The sequence below is a fragment of the Diospyros lotus genome, chromosome 7 (assembly GCF_014633365.1).
Source record: "Diospyros lotus cultivar Yz01 chromosome 7, ASM1463336v1, whole genome shotgun sequence".
Taxonomy (NCBI): Eukaryota; Viridiplantae; Streptophyta; class Magnoliopsida; order Ericales; family Ebenaceae; genus Diospyros; species Diospyros lotus.
This window is the reverse complement of record NC_068344.1, coordinates 34,544,083-34,560,269: the sequence shown is the minus strand read 5'-3', so window position 1 is coordinate 34,560,269 and position 16,187 is coordinate 34,544,083. Positions and strand designations below refer to the sequence as shown.

At 34.8% G+C, this 16,187-nt stretch overlaps 2 protein-coding genes across 2 annotated transcripts; one reads left to right on the top strand and one right to left on the bottom strand.

Moving 5' to 3' along the window:
- The first annotated feature begins 2,148 nt into the window (after window positions 1-2,148).
- Window positions 2,149-2,535, top strand: LOC127805703 (non-specific lipid transfer protein GPI-anchored 14-like). Its single transcript, XM_052342458.1, has one exon. The coding sequence runs from the start codon at window positions 2,149-2,151 to the stop codon at window positions 2,533-2,535; it is 387 nt and encodes a 128-aa protein (XP_052198418.1).
- An 814-nt stretch (window positions 2,536-3,349) lies between these two features.
- On the bottom strand, window positions 3,350-10,245 carry LOC127806612 (E3 ubiquitin-protein ligase At4g11680-like). Its single transcript, XM_052343999.1, has 5 exons — window positions 10,109-10,245; window positions 7,998-8,831; window positions 4,852-4,977; window positions 4,479-4,770; window positions 3,350-3,957 (listed from the first exon to the last, which is right to left on the bottom strand). The coding sequence occupies exons 2-5, from the start codon at window positions 8,675-8,677 to the stop codon at window positions 3,769-3,771; spliced, it is 1,287 nt and encodes a 428-aa protein (XP_052199959.1). The 5' UTR covers window positions 8,678-8,831; window positions 10,109-10,245; the 3' UTR covers window positions 3,350-3,768.
- Between the last annotated feature and the right edge of the window lie 5,942 nt (window positions 10,246-16,187).

The following is a 16,187-nucleotide window of genomic DNA, read 5'->3' as shown; positions in this document are numbered from 1 at the left end:
CATTCACATATTAAAATAAGATCTACATGAAATCCACCACTTTAAAATTTTCACTAATTTTCTCCAAAAAAGAAAAAACAAATTTCAAGAATTCTCAGTTCTGAAAACTGCAAAATCAAAACCAAGCATGATTCGTTTCCACTGTTGAGAAGATCTTCATGCTCATCTTCTTTGCCCATTACGCCCCAAAAACATTAAAAAATTACACTTTAAATGTGGGATTGTTCTACTTATTAACCTCAATTGTGTCAAACCTACAAAACAGATGAGAGGACAATAGACTATTGGACTTCTAACAGGATTCATTCAATTAGTGCATGTTTGATTGGACATATTTTTTTAATGAAAAAAAGACTATTTTCTCTATAAATTTTAATTTTAATAGTATTTGATTAACTATATTTTCTAGATAATACAAATTCTAACTTTAATCGCATGATATCCCTTTTATCACTTTTACTGGAAAACAAATTCTCAAAACAGGAGGAGAGTACATTTTTTAGGCAATTCATGCATTCTCCTCCTCAAGTTTCTATTCCTATTTGACCACTTCTTCGTTCTCGACTTTTCAGTGTTGGATGTTTCCCTTGTTCGTCGTCATCTCTGCCAAAAATGAGCTCCCCAAATATCTGAAAACAGATCTGCAACAAGAGACAGACGACGAGCATTCGAGAGGCAGTGCCATGACGTCTCAATTTTGACCAACTGCAACGTCTATTTCTCTCAAAAACCATATTATGTCTTCAATCTTAACTTCTCAAGACGTGGTCTTGACCACCACCATGGTCGTCTCCGACAACGTCATCCTCCTTGCATTGTGCCTCCAAAAGTCATTCTTGATCGTCGCCCCTCCTACCCCTTGGCCTACGTCTCCAAAAGTGATTCAAGAAGGAGAAAAAGATAATACATTTTACAAAAGGGAAGAAGTGTTCATGTACAATCCTTGATTTACCCCTCCAATTTTGTACAAATTACTTGGTCTTCTTCTTCTCTTTCTTAATATTCCCACCCTTTGCACGTCTCAAGCTTGCCAAGTTCCAACTTGCCAAGCTTGGTAGTTGACCCACAATTGAGGTTTGCAAGGCTTCTTCAATATTTTTTTTTTATTATTTTTTTTCTTTTTTTGTGAATTAGGCTTTAATGATTTTGAAGTCTATTTCAAATTTTAAGTTGAAATAGGTACACTTTTCAAGAAAAAATTAATAATTTTCATGAAAAATAATAATTATCAAACAAGTAAAACTAGAAAAGATGACTTATTCTATGAAAAATATTGATAATTAAATATTAAAAATTAAAAAAATATAACAAATTTTAAATAAAAAATTAAGTGAATCAAACACACTTACCTAACAATTTTCAAATAAATTATTTCTAAACAATTCAATTACCTAAAATTTTTTTTTTTTCATATAACTTTCATACTTCTAATTGCTTATCCTCTAACAATATACTCCCATGGTATAAGAGTGGTGTGACAAGAACAATCAGAAGGTGAAAACTCAGAAGATATGATGGAAGGAGACGTCTTGGGTAGTGAAACGTCAAAAGAATTGAATTCACTCTCTGACCTTGGAAGGTGGAAATTACATTTTCCAAAGCAAGCCATTGTACATTCAATGCCAAATCTTCAAACAAGTACAGAATTCTTAGATGTCATGATGTCCTTTCCTGAGCTCAAATAACAAGGGGAAAAAGGGGCCCGGGGGGGGGGGGGGGGGGGGGGGGGGTTGAGGGAAACGTCCAGCATACAACAGCTATCCAGATATGGTATTCCAAAAGCTAAAACAGTTACTTGATTTTAATTAATTCTCCAGGTCAACCTGGTAAGTACACAACATTTGATTGGAAACTTCACACAGAATGATGTGCCATGACATTTCTGTAATTCAGCCAACTTTGGAAGGATTTTTTTTTTCCCCATCCCAATGTATAAATATCAACAAGAACATCGTTTTGTAAAAGAACTCTAAATAAAATTTATCTAAGACAGATTTCCTACTCTTCTCTGTTCAAACAAAGATAAATGTTGGAAGGTAATAAATAGTTAACTTACCAAATCTCTATATAACCCCTGCAAGCACACCACTGCACCCTTTATAGAACATAGCTATAGAGCATTTAGCAACTACATACCAAGAAAGAGAAATGGGGAAGAAGAAGCTTACGCTATTGTCCGCTTTGGTAGCAATGCTGGCCGTGGTAGCAGTAGCAACGATGCAGGAAGATGAGCAGGAATGCGCAGACCAGCTCACCAATCTTGCCGCTTGCATTCCATTTGTATGCGGCACCGCCCAGAAGCCAACACAGCAGTGCTGCCAGGACACCCAGAAAGTAAAGAGTGCCAAACCCAAATGCCTGTGTGTTCTCATCAAGGAGAGCACTGAGCCCTATATGGGCCTCCCTGTCACTACCACTTTGGCACTTCAAATGCCATCAAAATGCAACATTGACGCCAAAGTTTCTGACTGCCCCTGTAATTTCTCTAGTCACACTTTTAACACCCAATTGAAAATACCTGTGTTTTCTCTTTGAATTAGCTCTGCAAAGAAGTTTTGTTGATGAGCATAATACGAGTCTCACTTCCAGTGTTGTAATTGTTGTTCATACAGCTTTCTTTACTCAATCTCCCACCAGATTCACCAGATGCTAAGATCTTTAAAGGGGCAGATGCAGGCTCGGGCATGAGGACAGCAACAGGTTCACAGCCAACTTCAGGTTCTGCATCGGCCGGAACATCAACTTCATCTTCTTCTGGTACTGGTTCAAGAATGGACTCAAAAGGAAGTCCAAGCAGCAATGATGTGGCAAAGTTGAGTGAAAGGTTGTCGGGAACAATCTGTTTGGTATCAGTAGCAGGGTTGCTCCATTGAGCTGCCAACAGATAATGAGTTTTCATGATCCATGGGCCCAAGGCTGCAGGGAAATAAGTAGTTAGTTTCTTGTCTTTTGCCAAGCTTGTCATCTTTTCACTTCCGTAATAACAGAAGTACAATTCAGAACAACTGCATCGTGATGATTTCTTTTCTTTCCAATTCACGGCAAGGCTTCCAAAGCTACACAGCTAATTCTTTATCCAGAACAAGTAGCAAGCCATGGAAGCAATAAGTCCAGTAACAAAGTTAGATGCTGCAAAAATTGATAGCAAGAAATATTCATGTAGAAAGTTGACCAGAAAATATAAAACATGGTAACTTAATATACCCATCAGAAGTTTATAGCTCAAGATAACTGTAATCAAATTTCTGGCAGTCTTAACACACAGACAGACATTCCCAGATAGGTTCCGCGCTTCAAGGACAAAAAACAAGCATGTGGCATAAAGAGAATGCAGAGCAAACAGGCAATATATGAAAGCAAAATTTACGAGGAGATATGCCATTGAAAGTTGTATCACCCAAAATGAAACATGGAGACAGCGGGATCCCAGCTGCTGTAAAAATCAATTCAGCAGATAAACTATATCACACTGTGAGAAGTTATCCATCCTTGATAAGCTCAGTCCCTCTCCAATCATTTATCATGACAGAGAACAGTGATTAAACATCTATTTACATCTTTCTATCTTGACTTTTGATCACAATAATTGGAATTAAGTCTATTATACAAGCTTGATGATGTGGCTCTTCATTTTGCTCAACTGTGCATCCCAGATTCAGTGGCAAATAAAGGGTAAGAATCAATCTCAGAAAAAGTGTTCCTTTCAAAATGGCAACTTGATCCCGAAAATTGATCACATTGTACTCTTAAATCTCTCGCACTTCTCCTTCACACTTGTTGGCTGGAGTCTTCTGATGGAAGATTCCCATTACTTTCACCTATTTCAAATTTACAAAGTGGACAGGAAGCGTTGATCTTCAGCCATTTATCTACACATTCTCTATGAAAGAAATGAGAGCAAGGCAACTCTCTCAACTCATCATTGTCAGCATATCTTGCCAAGCAAATGCAACACACCTGAAAGTATTAAAGCAGACATTGGTCAAAATAATACAAACATGAAAAGGCATGGAGGCAATTCCAGCATGGCAACCAAGGATGGCAGTAGAATAGCAACAAAACCTCCACATTTTCCACATCTTCAACAAGTAAAGAATTGTGGAAGGAATGGGGCATAGCTGAAACAGGGCCTATGACTGACCACTGTCCCGGTATGGTAACCAAGAATGGCATTTGATTAGCAACAAAACCTTTGTACTTTCCACAATCTTATTGTATCATCTACAAGTGAAAATTAGTGGAACAACTGATGCATAGCTGAAATAAATGCCTAAGATTCGGATTCTGTAGTGCCAATAGAAAATAGTATAGGCCCCACTTGACATATCGGATATACATAAAAAAGGAATGGCAATCTGCTTTTTGAGCAACAGTAACAAATTAGAAGACCATTATAAAGTGAGATAATGATATTTTTATATTAGAGTTCCCAATTACTGAAAAATGAAAACCTCATGCATATGAACACCAGTACTTACAGCATCTTCCCCTGAGATTGCACGCTCTTTTTCTGTTCCTGCTGCCAAAAATCCACCCTCATCAACTCCTGAATTACTCTCTCTACTGTTGGGGGTTCCTTTTTCCTTTAACTTGAATCTGTGAGTTGGTAGAGAACTAATAGTTTCTTCAGAAGCCCCTCTTATTCGATTCATATCATCACGGACGCCCAGGATGGAAATAATACAAGGCAAACAGCAGCAAATCATTGAGCACAAAATGAAGGGCATGGCATAGCCAATGCAGCTAAACGTAATAAACACAATACATAACCTGCAAAGAAGCCAGTGAATATGCAAGGCATTCGAGAGGGAAAAAACAGAAGATATTGTTTACGCAGATCAAGAAAGGTACCTATACAAATTTGGAGCATCAGAAGAAGATGAATGCCCTCCAAAGATCCATATATTGCCAACAACAAACCACACAGCAAAGAAGCAATCCAACGCCATCTTTAAGTGCTCCATCAACGCACCAAGTCTGCTCAGAAGAAAATGTCTTATTGCTGAATCCATACAGTGAATATATCAAATCATGATAAATTATACAAAGCTCATCCATAGCTACACGGAACATGGTACGTACGTTCCGATTGGTGGCCTGTATTCAGGTACAAGGTATGCTACTTAGCTAGATAAGTGTTCTTGGGGGGTAGGATTAGTGTACACCAATTTGGTTTATGGTTCGCCTTGAATAATGCATTGGTATGCTTATTAAAAATTGAAGGAAAAACTTTTTTATATTCATAAGATATTGTAATGAAAATAAGGTTCAACTTAACTAAAAGCAAGTCTGAAATTACATAAAACCATAATAGTAGAACTGAAACAGGGAAAAAAAACTGAATGCCAACATAGCAAATTTAAAGCTAGTAATCATCTCAAAAGCTTAATGATAAGAGCACCTAAATCCCAAAAATCCCAAATCTAAACGACTTGATAAAAAAGATGGAGAAAATGATATATATAAATTAGTTAAAACAAGAGAAAGAAAAACAAGGGATCTAAACCAAGTGAAATGCATAAAAGATGAAAACCAAAATGTATTAGTGAATGAGGGAGCGATTAAAGAGAGATGGAATGAGTATTTCACAAAATTATTCAATAATGGTGGGGACACAAGAGTTAGGTCGGGACATCTTAGTAACTCCGAAGGGAATGCGAGTTATACATTTTATTGACGCATAAATTTAAATGAAATAAGGCAAGCATTAAAAAAGATGAAAAATCATAAGGCAGTGGGACCAAAACATGAAAATGCATGAGAGAAGAGAGCATCTCCTGGCTAACGAAATTATTTAACGCGATCTTTAAATCATAAAAGATGCCAGATGAGTGGAGGAATAGTACTTTAGTTCTTATATACAAGAACAAAGGAGATGTTCAAAACTGTGAAAATTACAGAGGAATTAAGTTAATGAGTCATACCATGAAACTCTAAGAGAGAGTAATAGAGCAGAAGCTCAAAAAAAATACAAACGTTTTGGAAAATCAGTTTGGTTTCATGCCTGGTAGATCAACAATGGAAGCTATATATCTACTGAGGCGCCTAATGGAAAGGTATCCGGATCATCAAAAGGACCTGCATATGGTGTTTATAGATCTAGAAAAGGCCTATAATAGGATCCCTAGAGAAGTACTATGAAGGGTTTTAGAGAAGAAATGAGTCCGAATAGCCTATATACAAGCCCTTAAGGACATGTATCACGGTGTAAAGACAAGGGCCAGAACATGCGGAGGGGATACTGAATAGTTTAAAATTACAATGGGAATGCATCAAGATTCTGCACTAAATCCATACTTATTTGTTTTAGTACTTGATGAACTCACTAAACATATTCAGATAGAGGTGCCATAGTGTATGCTATTTGCAGATGACATAGTGTTAGTGGATGAAACAAAATAAGGAGTGAACACTAAGCTTGAGTGTGGAGAAACAATTTAGAATTTAAGGGATTTAAATTAAGTAAAAGAAAAATAGAATATATGGAATATAAATTTAGTAAGAATGCAAGAGTAGAGCATGTTATAATAAAATTGAAAGACCAAATCATACAAAGAAAATACCATTTTCGATATTTGGGATTAGTGATTCAAAAAGATGGAGAAATTCACGAGGATGTCACGCATAGAATTAAGGCAGGTTAGCTAAAATGGAGAAATGCATCGGGGGTGTTATGTGATGGTAAAATCTCATTAAAACTAAAAGAAAAATTTTATAGAATAGCCATAAGACTAGTCTTGTTGTATGGCTCAGAATGTTGGGCAGTCAAATACCAGCATGAGCAAAAGACGAGCGTAGCGGAGATAAGGATGCTAAGATGGATGTGTGACCATACAAGAAGAGATAAAATTAAAAATGAGATTATTCGTAATAAGGTAGGAGTACTGCCAATCGATGAGAAGATGAGAGAGACTAGACTAAAATGGTTTGGTCATGTGAAAAGGAGACCAAGAGACGCTCTTGTGAGGAGAGTTGATGAAATGGAACAATTAGTCAAAAATAGACATAGAGGCAGACCCAAGAAGACTTTGGGAGAGACATTAAAGTTTGATATGAAGTGTATGGGTCTAAATGAAGATATGACAAAAGACATAAATACATGAAAGTCCAAAATTCATGTAGCCTACCCCACATAGTGGGATAAAGGCTGGATATGTTGTTGTTTTGTTGTTGTTTAGAATTGCTTCCTTCACAAGCTTAGATGATGGCTTTGTATGTGGCAGCAAGCAAAGCTCTTAAGCAATCTTGTGTAGCTTCTTCTTCATTTGGCATTTCAACATATTAACCATCTAGAGAACTCTTATCTCATCTCCTCCGATCTTGTAAAAGAATCCTCTATGTTATCATTATCCGGATCAATATCCCATCTTCTATAAGGTCCAACTTCATAATTTTGACAAAACTGTGATTGAAGATGAATATTTGAATGAATAAAAACCTTATCAGCCCTTGTACTGTTCATAATTTTGGGATCGCCATTTTTGGAGATCCAAGTCGCATCCCTCCCCGTTCCAGCAAGCACTCATACTGCAAACAGATTCGCACAATTGGAAACGAAGTTCATAGGGGGGTGCCATGAATTGTGTAACTAAGAGCACTTCCAATTGAATGGCCTGGCATGGTTCATAGCCTATTTAACAAGAAGAACTACTGGGTTACATGGGCTTGGGTCAGCATAACTGTATGCACCCCTTTTGGGGGCTGGTAGTGATGGTTGTTGGAGCTCTGGGAGTTCAGTTTGTATATGAAAAGATTTGAACCTAGGAGAAATTGTCAATAGTTACAACAATGGAGAAATAAGATTTTTCAAACTGAACTACGTTTATGCCCTCTCACATGCCAATAAAAAACAGAAACATGTATAGATTGAATAAAACAGCAAGCCACCCATCACAACAAGACAGAAACTACAGAGAAATGTTATAAAAATGTATAATAGAACTGCATTTTCAATGTATTGTGAGCAATATATATACACACACATGCAAAACTGTTACCTAGCATTTGGGGCACCAATTGTTCGACCATTCCAAGTGCCTGAAGATGTATTCTGACCATCTTCCTCTTCTGAGGTCCGAGTTAACGAGATAGTGATGTAAGAATTAGATTCTGATGTAGGGTTGCCTTGGGAAGAATCCTGACGCAATTGAGATGACCCTTGTTCATTACCCTGGTTGCGATGAAGATAGCGCCAATAAAGGACAGGAAGGCTTGCAGCACATCCAATTGTGTAACCCACAACCCAAGCAAACAATGGAGTTTGTGGTTTCTCATGTCCTGAGACAGACAGAACAGCAACAGCTGCAATAATTTGGCATATGGTGAACAACAGCTCAATCGAAAGCCATAAAACGGTATTGAATGGGCTCCAATGGTGACGGCCGGAGCCTTCCTCTCTTCTTGTAACTGAAGAGCTCCTAATGTTCAATCCATTCGATGAAGAAGAAGGCGGTTCAGTGACAGGGTGCTGAACACTAATTGAGGGTCTATCTTCACTTGTTGGTAAAATTGAGCCATGAAGAGAACCATTATTACATGAGCCTGATGAGGAAGCACCACAAGCCCTTTCTATCTCAATAACATGTTCTTGATTTTCATTGCCTTCATGTGGCTCCATGAGCAAAGGAAACCTGTCCATTGAGTTCTCTTGACTTGGTTCTTGCACTGAAACTGCCATCTTATTTTGCCAATATTGAAGATCAAAATGAAGAAATATGATTAAAGATATCAGACAGCGTCCAGCCAATAGAGACTACTAGTTTATATAGTGCGTTGAATGGCAACGAGAAGAGGCAGAAAGGAGTCTAAAATTTGTGCTATCCTTGTTCTTTCTGAGAAAACAGGGTAACAAGAGAGAGAGAGAGAGAGAGAGAGAGAGAGAGAGAGCTTGTTAGGTTCTTCTAATGCAAAATAAAAGCAATAATCATTAATCATTAATATTCATTTTGTTACAATTACAATGGAAACAGAACAATTCAGAAGATAGAGATATATAAGAGCATCAAAAGAAGTGATACTTTAAATTTCTTAAAAACAGTAATTCTAGTTCAATCTCATGTTTTTTGCTTTTCAAGACAACACACCAATGAATGCTCTTCTATGATTAACTTTTTTGCTTTCTCACATCCTAATCATTGCTTGTAAGTAATGAAAGATCAGCAATTCCCACATCTAAACAATTAATTTATCAACTCCATCCCATTCATTGCCTCCAAGAAATAAGGTCTGGAAATGCCCACACCTAAATAGTAAAATTGATTAACCCCATTTTAATCATTGCAAGCAAGAAATTATGTCCACGAAGTGCAACATCTAAATAAAGGTAAAACATCAACTCCTTGAAATCGGACATATTATATGAAGAACATAGAGAAGTCGAGACTATTAAGAAGTTAAAATGGATAACCAACTTAACAAACAAAAATTCAATCAGGAAATGCTCAAAGATGAAGCAAAGTATATATGGTAAACAAAAAGGAGCCACAAAAACTCAGAAAGCAATACCTTAATTTTGACTGAATCTCAAGAATCGAACAATGCAAAAAACCAAACTAATGAAGAATCATTCTAGAACCCTTTTCTTGGAAGGTATTTGAGAAGGAAAGTATTGAAAAAAATTTGCTTTTCTCTCTTTAAAAAATCAACTAAACCACAAACTAACCAAAACCCAAAACCCCAACGTTAAAGTAATTCTCCTAAAGAAATGAAAATTATAAAACTCATGCATTTTCCTCTTCATCCGTGAGAAACAAAAACCATCTTTTGACTGAGCTAAATGAGTAACTCAAAATTTCAAACTGTAATTTCCGTAAAATATTTGTTCGTGACAACTTTTTCAGCTACCAAATATAATTTAACCTGCCAATTACAGAAAATTTCCAACTGGAAACAATCCAAAACCCTAATTTGAGAAAGGAGATCATCCAGAACTCGAATGCCTAATTGGACAGACTCTCGATTAAGCCAAATAGATTCATCCAATACTACAACCGTGTGCAATAAACTCACATGAAATACAAATAATAAGCGAGAAAAGTTGAGGAATTGCAAAGAAATTCAGATAATTCTAACATTCTGAAGATTCATTGTAAAAGTTAGGAAAATCTACCAATAATTTACAAGGCGATCGCAGATTTTGTACAATTCGATCTCCAATATTTTTCTCTCCCTTCGTGGATTTTCTCGAGAAAGATAACGTCAGCCATCAAACAACCTTCCCTTCTTCACCGATTTGCTCTGTGGAATTTGAGGGATACCTTATATATATACGAGTTCCCCACAAGGACCCCGCAAGATGTACTTTATTCCATTTTCACCCCTGACACAAAAATTATTCTGTTTTATACCCCACTTCGACCAGGCAATGATTTTTTTTTGGATAAAGATTGATTATTTTTTTATTTTTAATTTAATCAATTTAGTTGTTGGCCTTTTAAATAAAAATCATTTTTTTTTAATTTCTCTTGGGCCTACCAGTAGTAACTTGGGCCCTCATATCTTAACTTTGGAAGAATGCTAGCCTCAAAGGCCCACTAACATGATGGGCTGAATGACTTTATCCGTGGAATTATACAGGCCCAATCAATGACTTTGATCTACATATATAATAATAGTATATAAAAATAATTTATACATTTAAACTAACACGTTATATGTGAAATCATCGTGTGCATGTATGCTGTCACATTCCATATAAATGCCACCGAATATACAGCTTATAAGATGGCAATTTAAGGCTTCGAGGTTAACTTTGTTAGGAAGTAGGCAATCCAGTCCACACACTACTCTCTCCAAATCTTCAATTAATGCAACCAATTATATGGTATGATTGAGTCATGATTAAATATGGGCAAATTCATACTTTTTTTTTATAATTTATAGTTATTGACTATATAATTATCTAGCCAGTATTAAGCGTGTATAATAATTGTGTTATTAAACACTTAAAAATAAAATAGTAAAACACCATACCAGCAATAGTCAGATTATAAACTCATTAATAAATAAGTTACGAATCCTCAATTGGAGCAAAGAGAATGAAAAGGAGAAGAATGTGTCGATCGCAACTTGCAAGTCCCCAATCGAAATAAAGAGAAAGACCTAGGATTAGTCGAAGATAATAGCAATCGACGAGAGATTTGGTTCTCCCAATTGAGTCAACAAGAGATGAGGGCAAAGGCAAAACAACTACCAATGCGAAAGGAAAGATGGAAGGAATAATCAATTTAATTGGTTCTTTTTATGTTTTTTTTATTATTATTTTTTTAACTCACATCACATGTAATTGATACATTATTTTAAATAAAATTAGATATTTAATATATGTAAATTATAAAAATTAAGTATTTAATATATATTATATTTAATTCTTTTCATGAAAAAATTTTAGGAGAAAAAATATGGTTCCGCCTTAAAGATGTGATGAATTGTAGACGAGAAACGGACCTCAGGAAGCGGTTCACCAAACCACGACCAACCCGCATCGAAGGACGCTCTTTCTTGTAAGAATGGAAAGAGAGAGAAAGTATTGAAATAAGTCAAATAAAGTAATCGGTTGCTTGCTTCCATCTCCCTGCCAGAGTTATGGTCGCAGGCGCTGTGATTGGAGCGGCCCAGCGTGAGTTAAAGCCGTGGTCACTGGTCTATACCATTTTGGTGATCCCTCCAAAATTTTGAGTTCCAATTTGGTAAATTTTGTAAGTTCTCTTGTTTAAGTCTCTAAAATATTTTTATTCGCTCGCATTTTGTTATTTTTTATTTAAACAACTATTTAATTGGTTTGATTCGGTTTGGGTTTTGAAAAAAGTTTAGTCTATTCATTTTAAACAATTTAGCCGATTCGATAATAGAATGGTCACCCAAAATAAAATTACCAACATTAATATAGAAAACAAAAAAATGGATAATTTGAATTCAATGGCTCGTTTTTATAGTGACTGGTGGGCCACCATCCAATGGTCCTTTCAAGATAACGTCTGTAAAACTTGTAAGCAAATGGAGCTTTTGACATTCCCAAGCTTATTCCATTATGGTTTTTAAATTTAATTCCCACACGTCATTTGAAAACTACCATTAACTTTTTTATAAATACCCATAATACATTTATTTATATTTATATCTCATTAACCTCCTTCCGGGCCGGCCGTGTAGGCAGCCGCCTAGTGCCATGCACATTTCTAGTCACTAGAGGGCCAATGCCCATTTTAATTTTTAAATTTTAAATTAATTAAAAAATAAAATTTATTAAAAATAATAAATTTTAAAATTAAAAAGACGTTAAGAGTCATGCCCATTTTAAATTATTATAAATTTTTAGTTAATCTCAATCTCCCATATTTTTTTTTATCAATAAATAATCTCATAAACATCATTATAATGTTTAATTAATCTTAATCTCTCACATCTATTTATTAATAATCAATCTCATCCTTGTGTGTCTGGCAGTGGCACCTATATCCCCTCATAACTATTTCATATATTTTTAATTAATCTCAATATTCCCCTTGTATAATTGTATCACAAATATTTCTATGTGTTTAGTAGTGATCGCGACTTCATCCTCTTCCTCAATTCCTCTCCTTCTCAATTTTTTATCCATCCATTGTCACTGGCATCTGCCATCAATCTATATAGGCGTAAGTCCTCATTCCAACCGATTTCACAACTACACATTCTCTTTAGCAATTCTATTTTCGTTCTCATCACCCTATCATGTGACTTATCAAATATATCTTTTTATTTTTTTTATTAGTCCTTAAATTATTAATTAATTTTGTATATATATTTCAATATTTGTGATCCCTTTGTTATTAGTGAATCTACATTAATGGTTTGATGATAGTGTCTATTGAAAAATATATGTTAGAATAAATTAATTGTAATAGTTTAATTATTGATTTTTCATATAAAAAAGTTAAAAGAGAAAATTAAATGTGAAATATTGTGAATTTTATATAATAAAAACATTTTATTCATATTAATTTTATTTTTAAATATAATTGTAGGGGACTCATAAAAAAATTTGTTTAAGACCCCTAAAATTTCAGGGTCAACCCTCTTCCTTCTCTCATTTCTCCATCTCAATCCTCTCTTTTTTATATCCTACATACAAAATTGTCGATAATTATGATTTCTTTTCCTTTTAATTAATTTGACTTTGTCTAGTTATTTTCTATCACCCTTTGCTTTATATTTCACTCATTTAAAGACACATTATTTCATATTAGATTTAGCTTTCTCATTTTCAGAAACATTTTGAATTTAGGTTCGTATCAATTACTAGAGACGAACACGGCTCGCAATGAGCCGAACTACTAGTGAATTGGCTCATTAAGTTAGCTCATGATACAAATGAGCCAAGTTTGAGCTCAAATATTTGGCTTATTTAGTAAATGAGCTGAGCTTGAGGTACCATTAGCTCGACTCATTTGGCTCACAAGTCAGTTCGATATACTTATATATATATATATTAATTTTATAAATTTATTAAATAAAAAAATATTTATTACTTAATACTCAATAATATAAATATATACTTAATAATTTTATAAATATATTATTTAAATATATATATATATATACATAAAAATAAGGTAATAGTCAAATTCAAGTTGAGCCGAACCGAGCCAGCTCGTAGTCATTATCGAGCCGAGTTTGAGCTAAAAAAATCAGCTCATATCGAGCTCGAGCCGAGCTATAAGCCAAATTAAAGTCAATCGAGCTGAGTCTAGCTCGGCTCAAGTCGACTTATTGCCAGCCCTAGGGATGAACCCATCTATATGTAAGTTTGCCTTTTGTTTCTAGGCATTGGGTTCATCTAAGATATAGGTCTATTCAATTTTATTTAGGTTTGATCTAAGCGTTCAATTTCATTTTTCATTGATTTCTTCAAACTTGAGCATTCATTCATCTGTCGCCGCCTACAATTGAACGCTTATTTTAGGGAAAAGAATGAACATTTATTTAAGTTATTTTAGGGTGATTTAGTACTTTTAATGTCATAAAATGAATTTTTTACTAATGGGAAATAAAAAATAGAATAGCACTGACATAAATAAATTTAATGCAACTAAATGATAAAGCTGAGATGAATATTAATATATATTTATTTATTATAGTTTTATTACTTTACAATATCAATTTATATATTTATTTATTTATCTAAAGCCCTTTAAATAATTTTTAATTGATCAAATAAAAAATTACAAATTCTTTTAAATTTTGGCTTTGAATAACAGAAATGGAAAAATAAAATAACACCTATTTAATTATTTTAATATAATTTAATAGCTTTAATGTGATATAAATGCTCTAGGTTGAGTTATGGGTACCTATAACCGTATAACGTGACCTTACATGGTGGGTTATGGCAAGGTACTCAACCACCGTACTACTTCTGAGTTCTGAGGAGTTCCTGGCCTCCTATTGATAAATTTGGGACTTGGGAGGTTAAGCAATCAAAGAAGCCTTATAAATAGTGGCATTCTGTAAATATAACAAAAATAAATTAGTGCACACTTGGTCCCATCCAGTCTATCCCAGTACATGGTAAACTTATTTCCCAAAACAAAAGCCCCTTTAGCCTGACTACAAGAGCTTAAATGACACTTTCAATAGGCCTTGCTATCGCTAAATTTCTTTCGATCGTCACAATTGACAATCAACATTATCATCTCTTCTCTCACAATGGCTATTAACGTTTTCAAACGACATCATTGACCAGAAAAAAGAGGTGCATGCACAATGAAAGGCAAATTGATTGTCAGATCTAATAATTGTAAAGACCAAAAGATATTACGGCAACTAACAGAATGACCAATTATAGTAATTTCATGAGCGATCGACGGTTTGCTGAACAAGCAAAATGAGTGTCGTCCATCATTCTAGTGATTTTTGTTTTTTTTTTTAATTTTTTTATTTGTTTAATATTAAATGAATGATATTATATATTTATATATTTGATTATTAATTTTTTTATATGTTTTGTGGATTCTAGAATCTTATTCTTTTTTATTTTTTCGATTGTAAAATCTCCGGAATCATATTCTAATGAAGCATATGCAGCTGTACGTCATTTCCGAAGAACCACCTAGAAGTTCCAATTGTAGCGTTATTCAAATTTTGAAGAACATTGCCAGAATCCTGCATCTGTAGATTACAACATTGCCCTTTAGAAAGGTGCTAATTACTAAAATGCCGGTTCCTCGTGGACCCAGGCTGGCCAATTAGCTTAACCAATTTTTATTTCGTCAAATCATACGTAGCTGACCGGCCGCCTCTCCCCTGCAAACTAAATAATCACGTGCACGGAGTAGCACGACTAGTTTTCAAGTAGTAAATTATATTTAAAGATGTAGTTTCGAGTCATGATAGTTATAGTGTGAGAGTTTTATCTTTCTATGGGGATGACTCTTTGTGGGCACCATGCACTATGTCTCCTACCTAATACGTTGTTGTATACCGTGATTAACCATTCTCACGTATATGGGATAATGTGTGAGGTCCTTAAGACGAGAGATTTCACATTTTACACTCAAGAGCTAAACAATTGGATTTACATTTGTGTTTTTATTATTTATCATCAAATAATATTGTGTATTAAATAAAATTTATTTATAATTCTTGTATTATAAGTTGATCAATGTTTTATATTAATTCAAACTTGAATCAATTATTATCGGTAGGAGGCAATTGGTGCCCACCCTTTTCTTCTCTTCCAAGTTCCAATCGACACAGGTAGTCCCACCACCTCTTCCCATCATCGCCGACCACGCTTTCCTTCCTTGCTGCAGCGATCGCCGCCACTAGCTCGTCACCATCATTGACCCTCATAGCCTATTTTCACCTTTATTATTAATAACATATCTTTCAAAAAAAAAATTCTTTCCAAAGACTTTCTAAGGAGTCTTCTTTAAAAAAATCAATTCAAAATTGGGAGAATACCTATCGGCCCGCGCGAGAGGGGGGGAGGGTGTTGAGTATACTTTCCAAAACCCTTTGGATCAAAAGGGTTGATCTTTCTAAAGCTTAACCCAGTGATAGTCGAAAACTTTCATCGAAAAGGTTGTGTCACGTTGCCTTGTGCATGTGTGTCACGTGTCTCAGTTCTTCAAGGGGTATAAATACTCCTTGACCTCTTATTTTTTATATTATTGTTTTAAATTCGAAGACTTTATTTCGACTCTTCC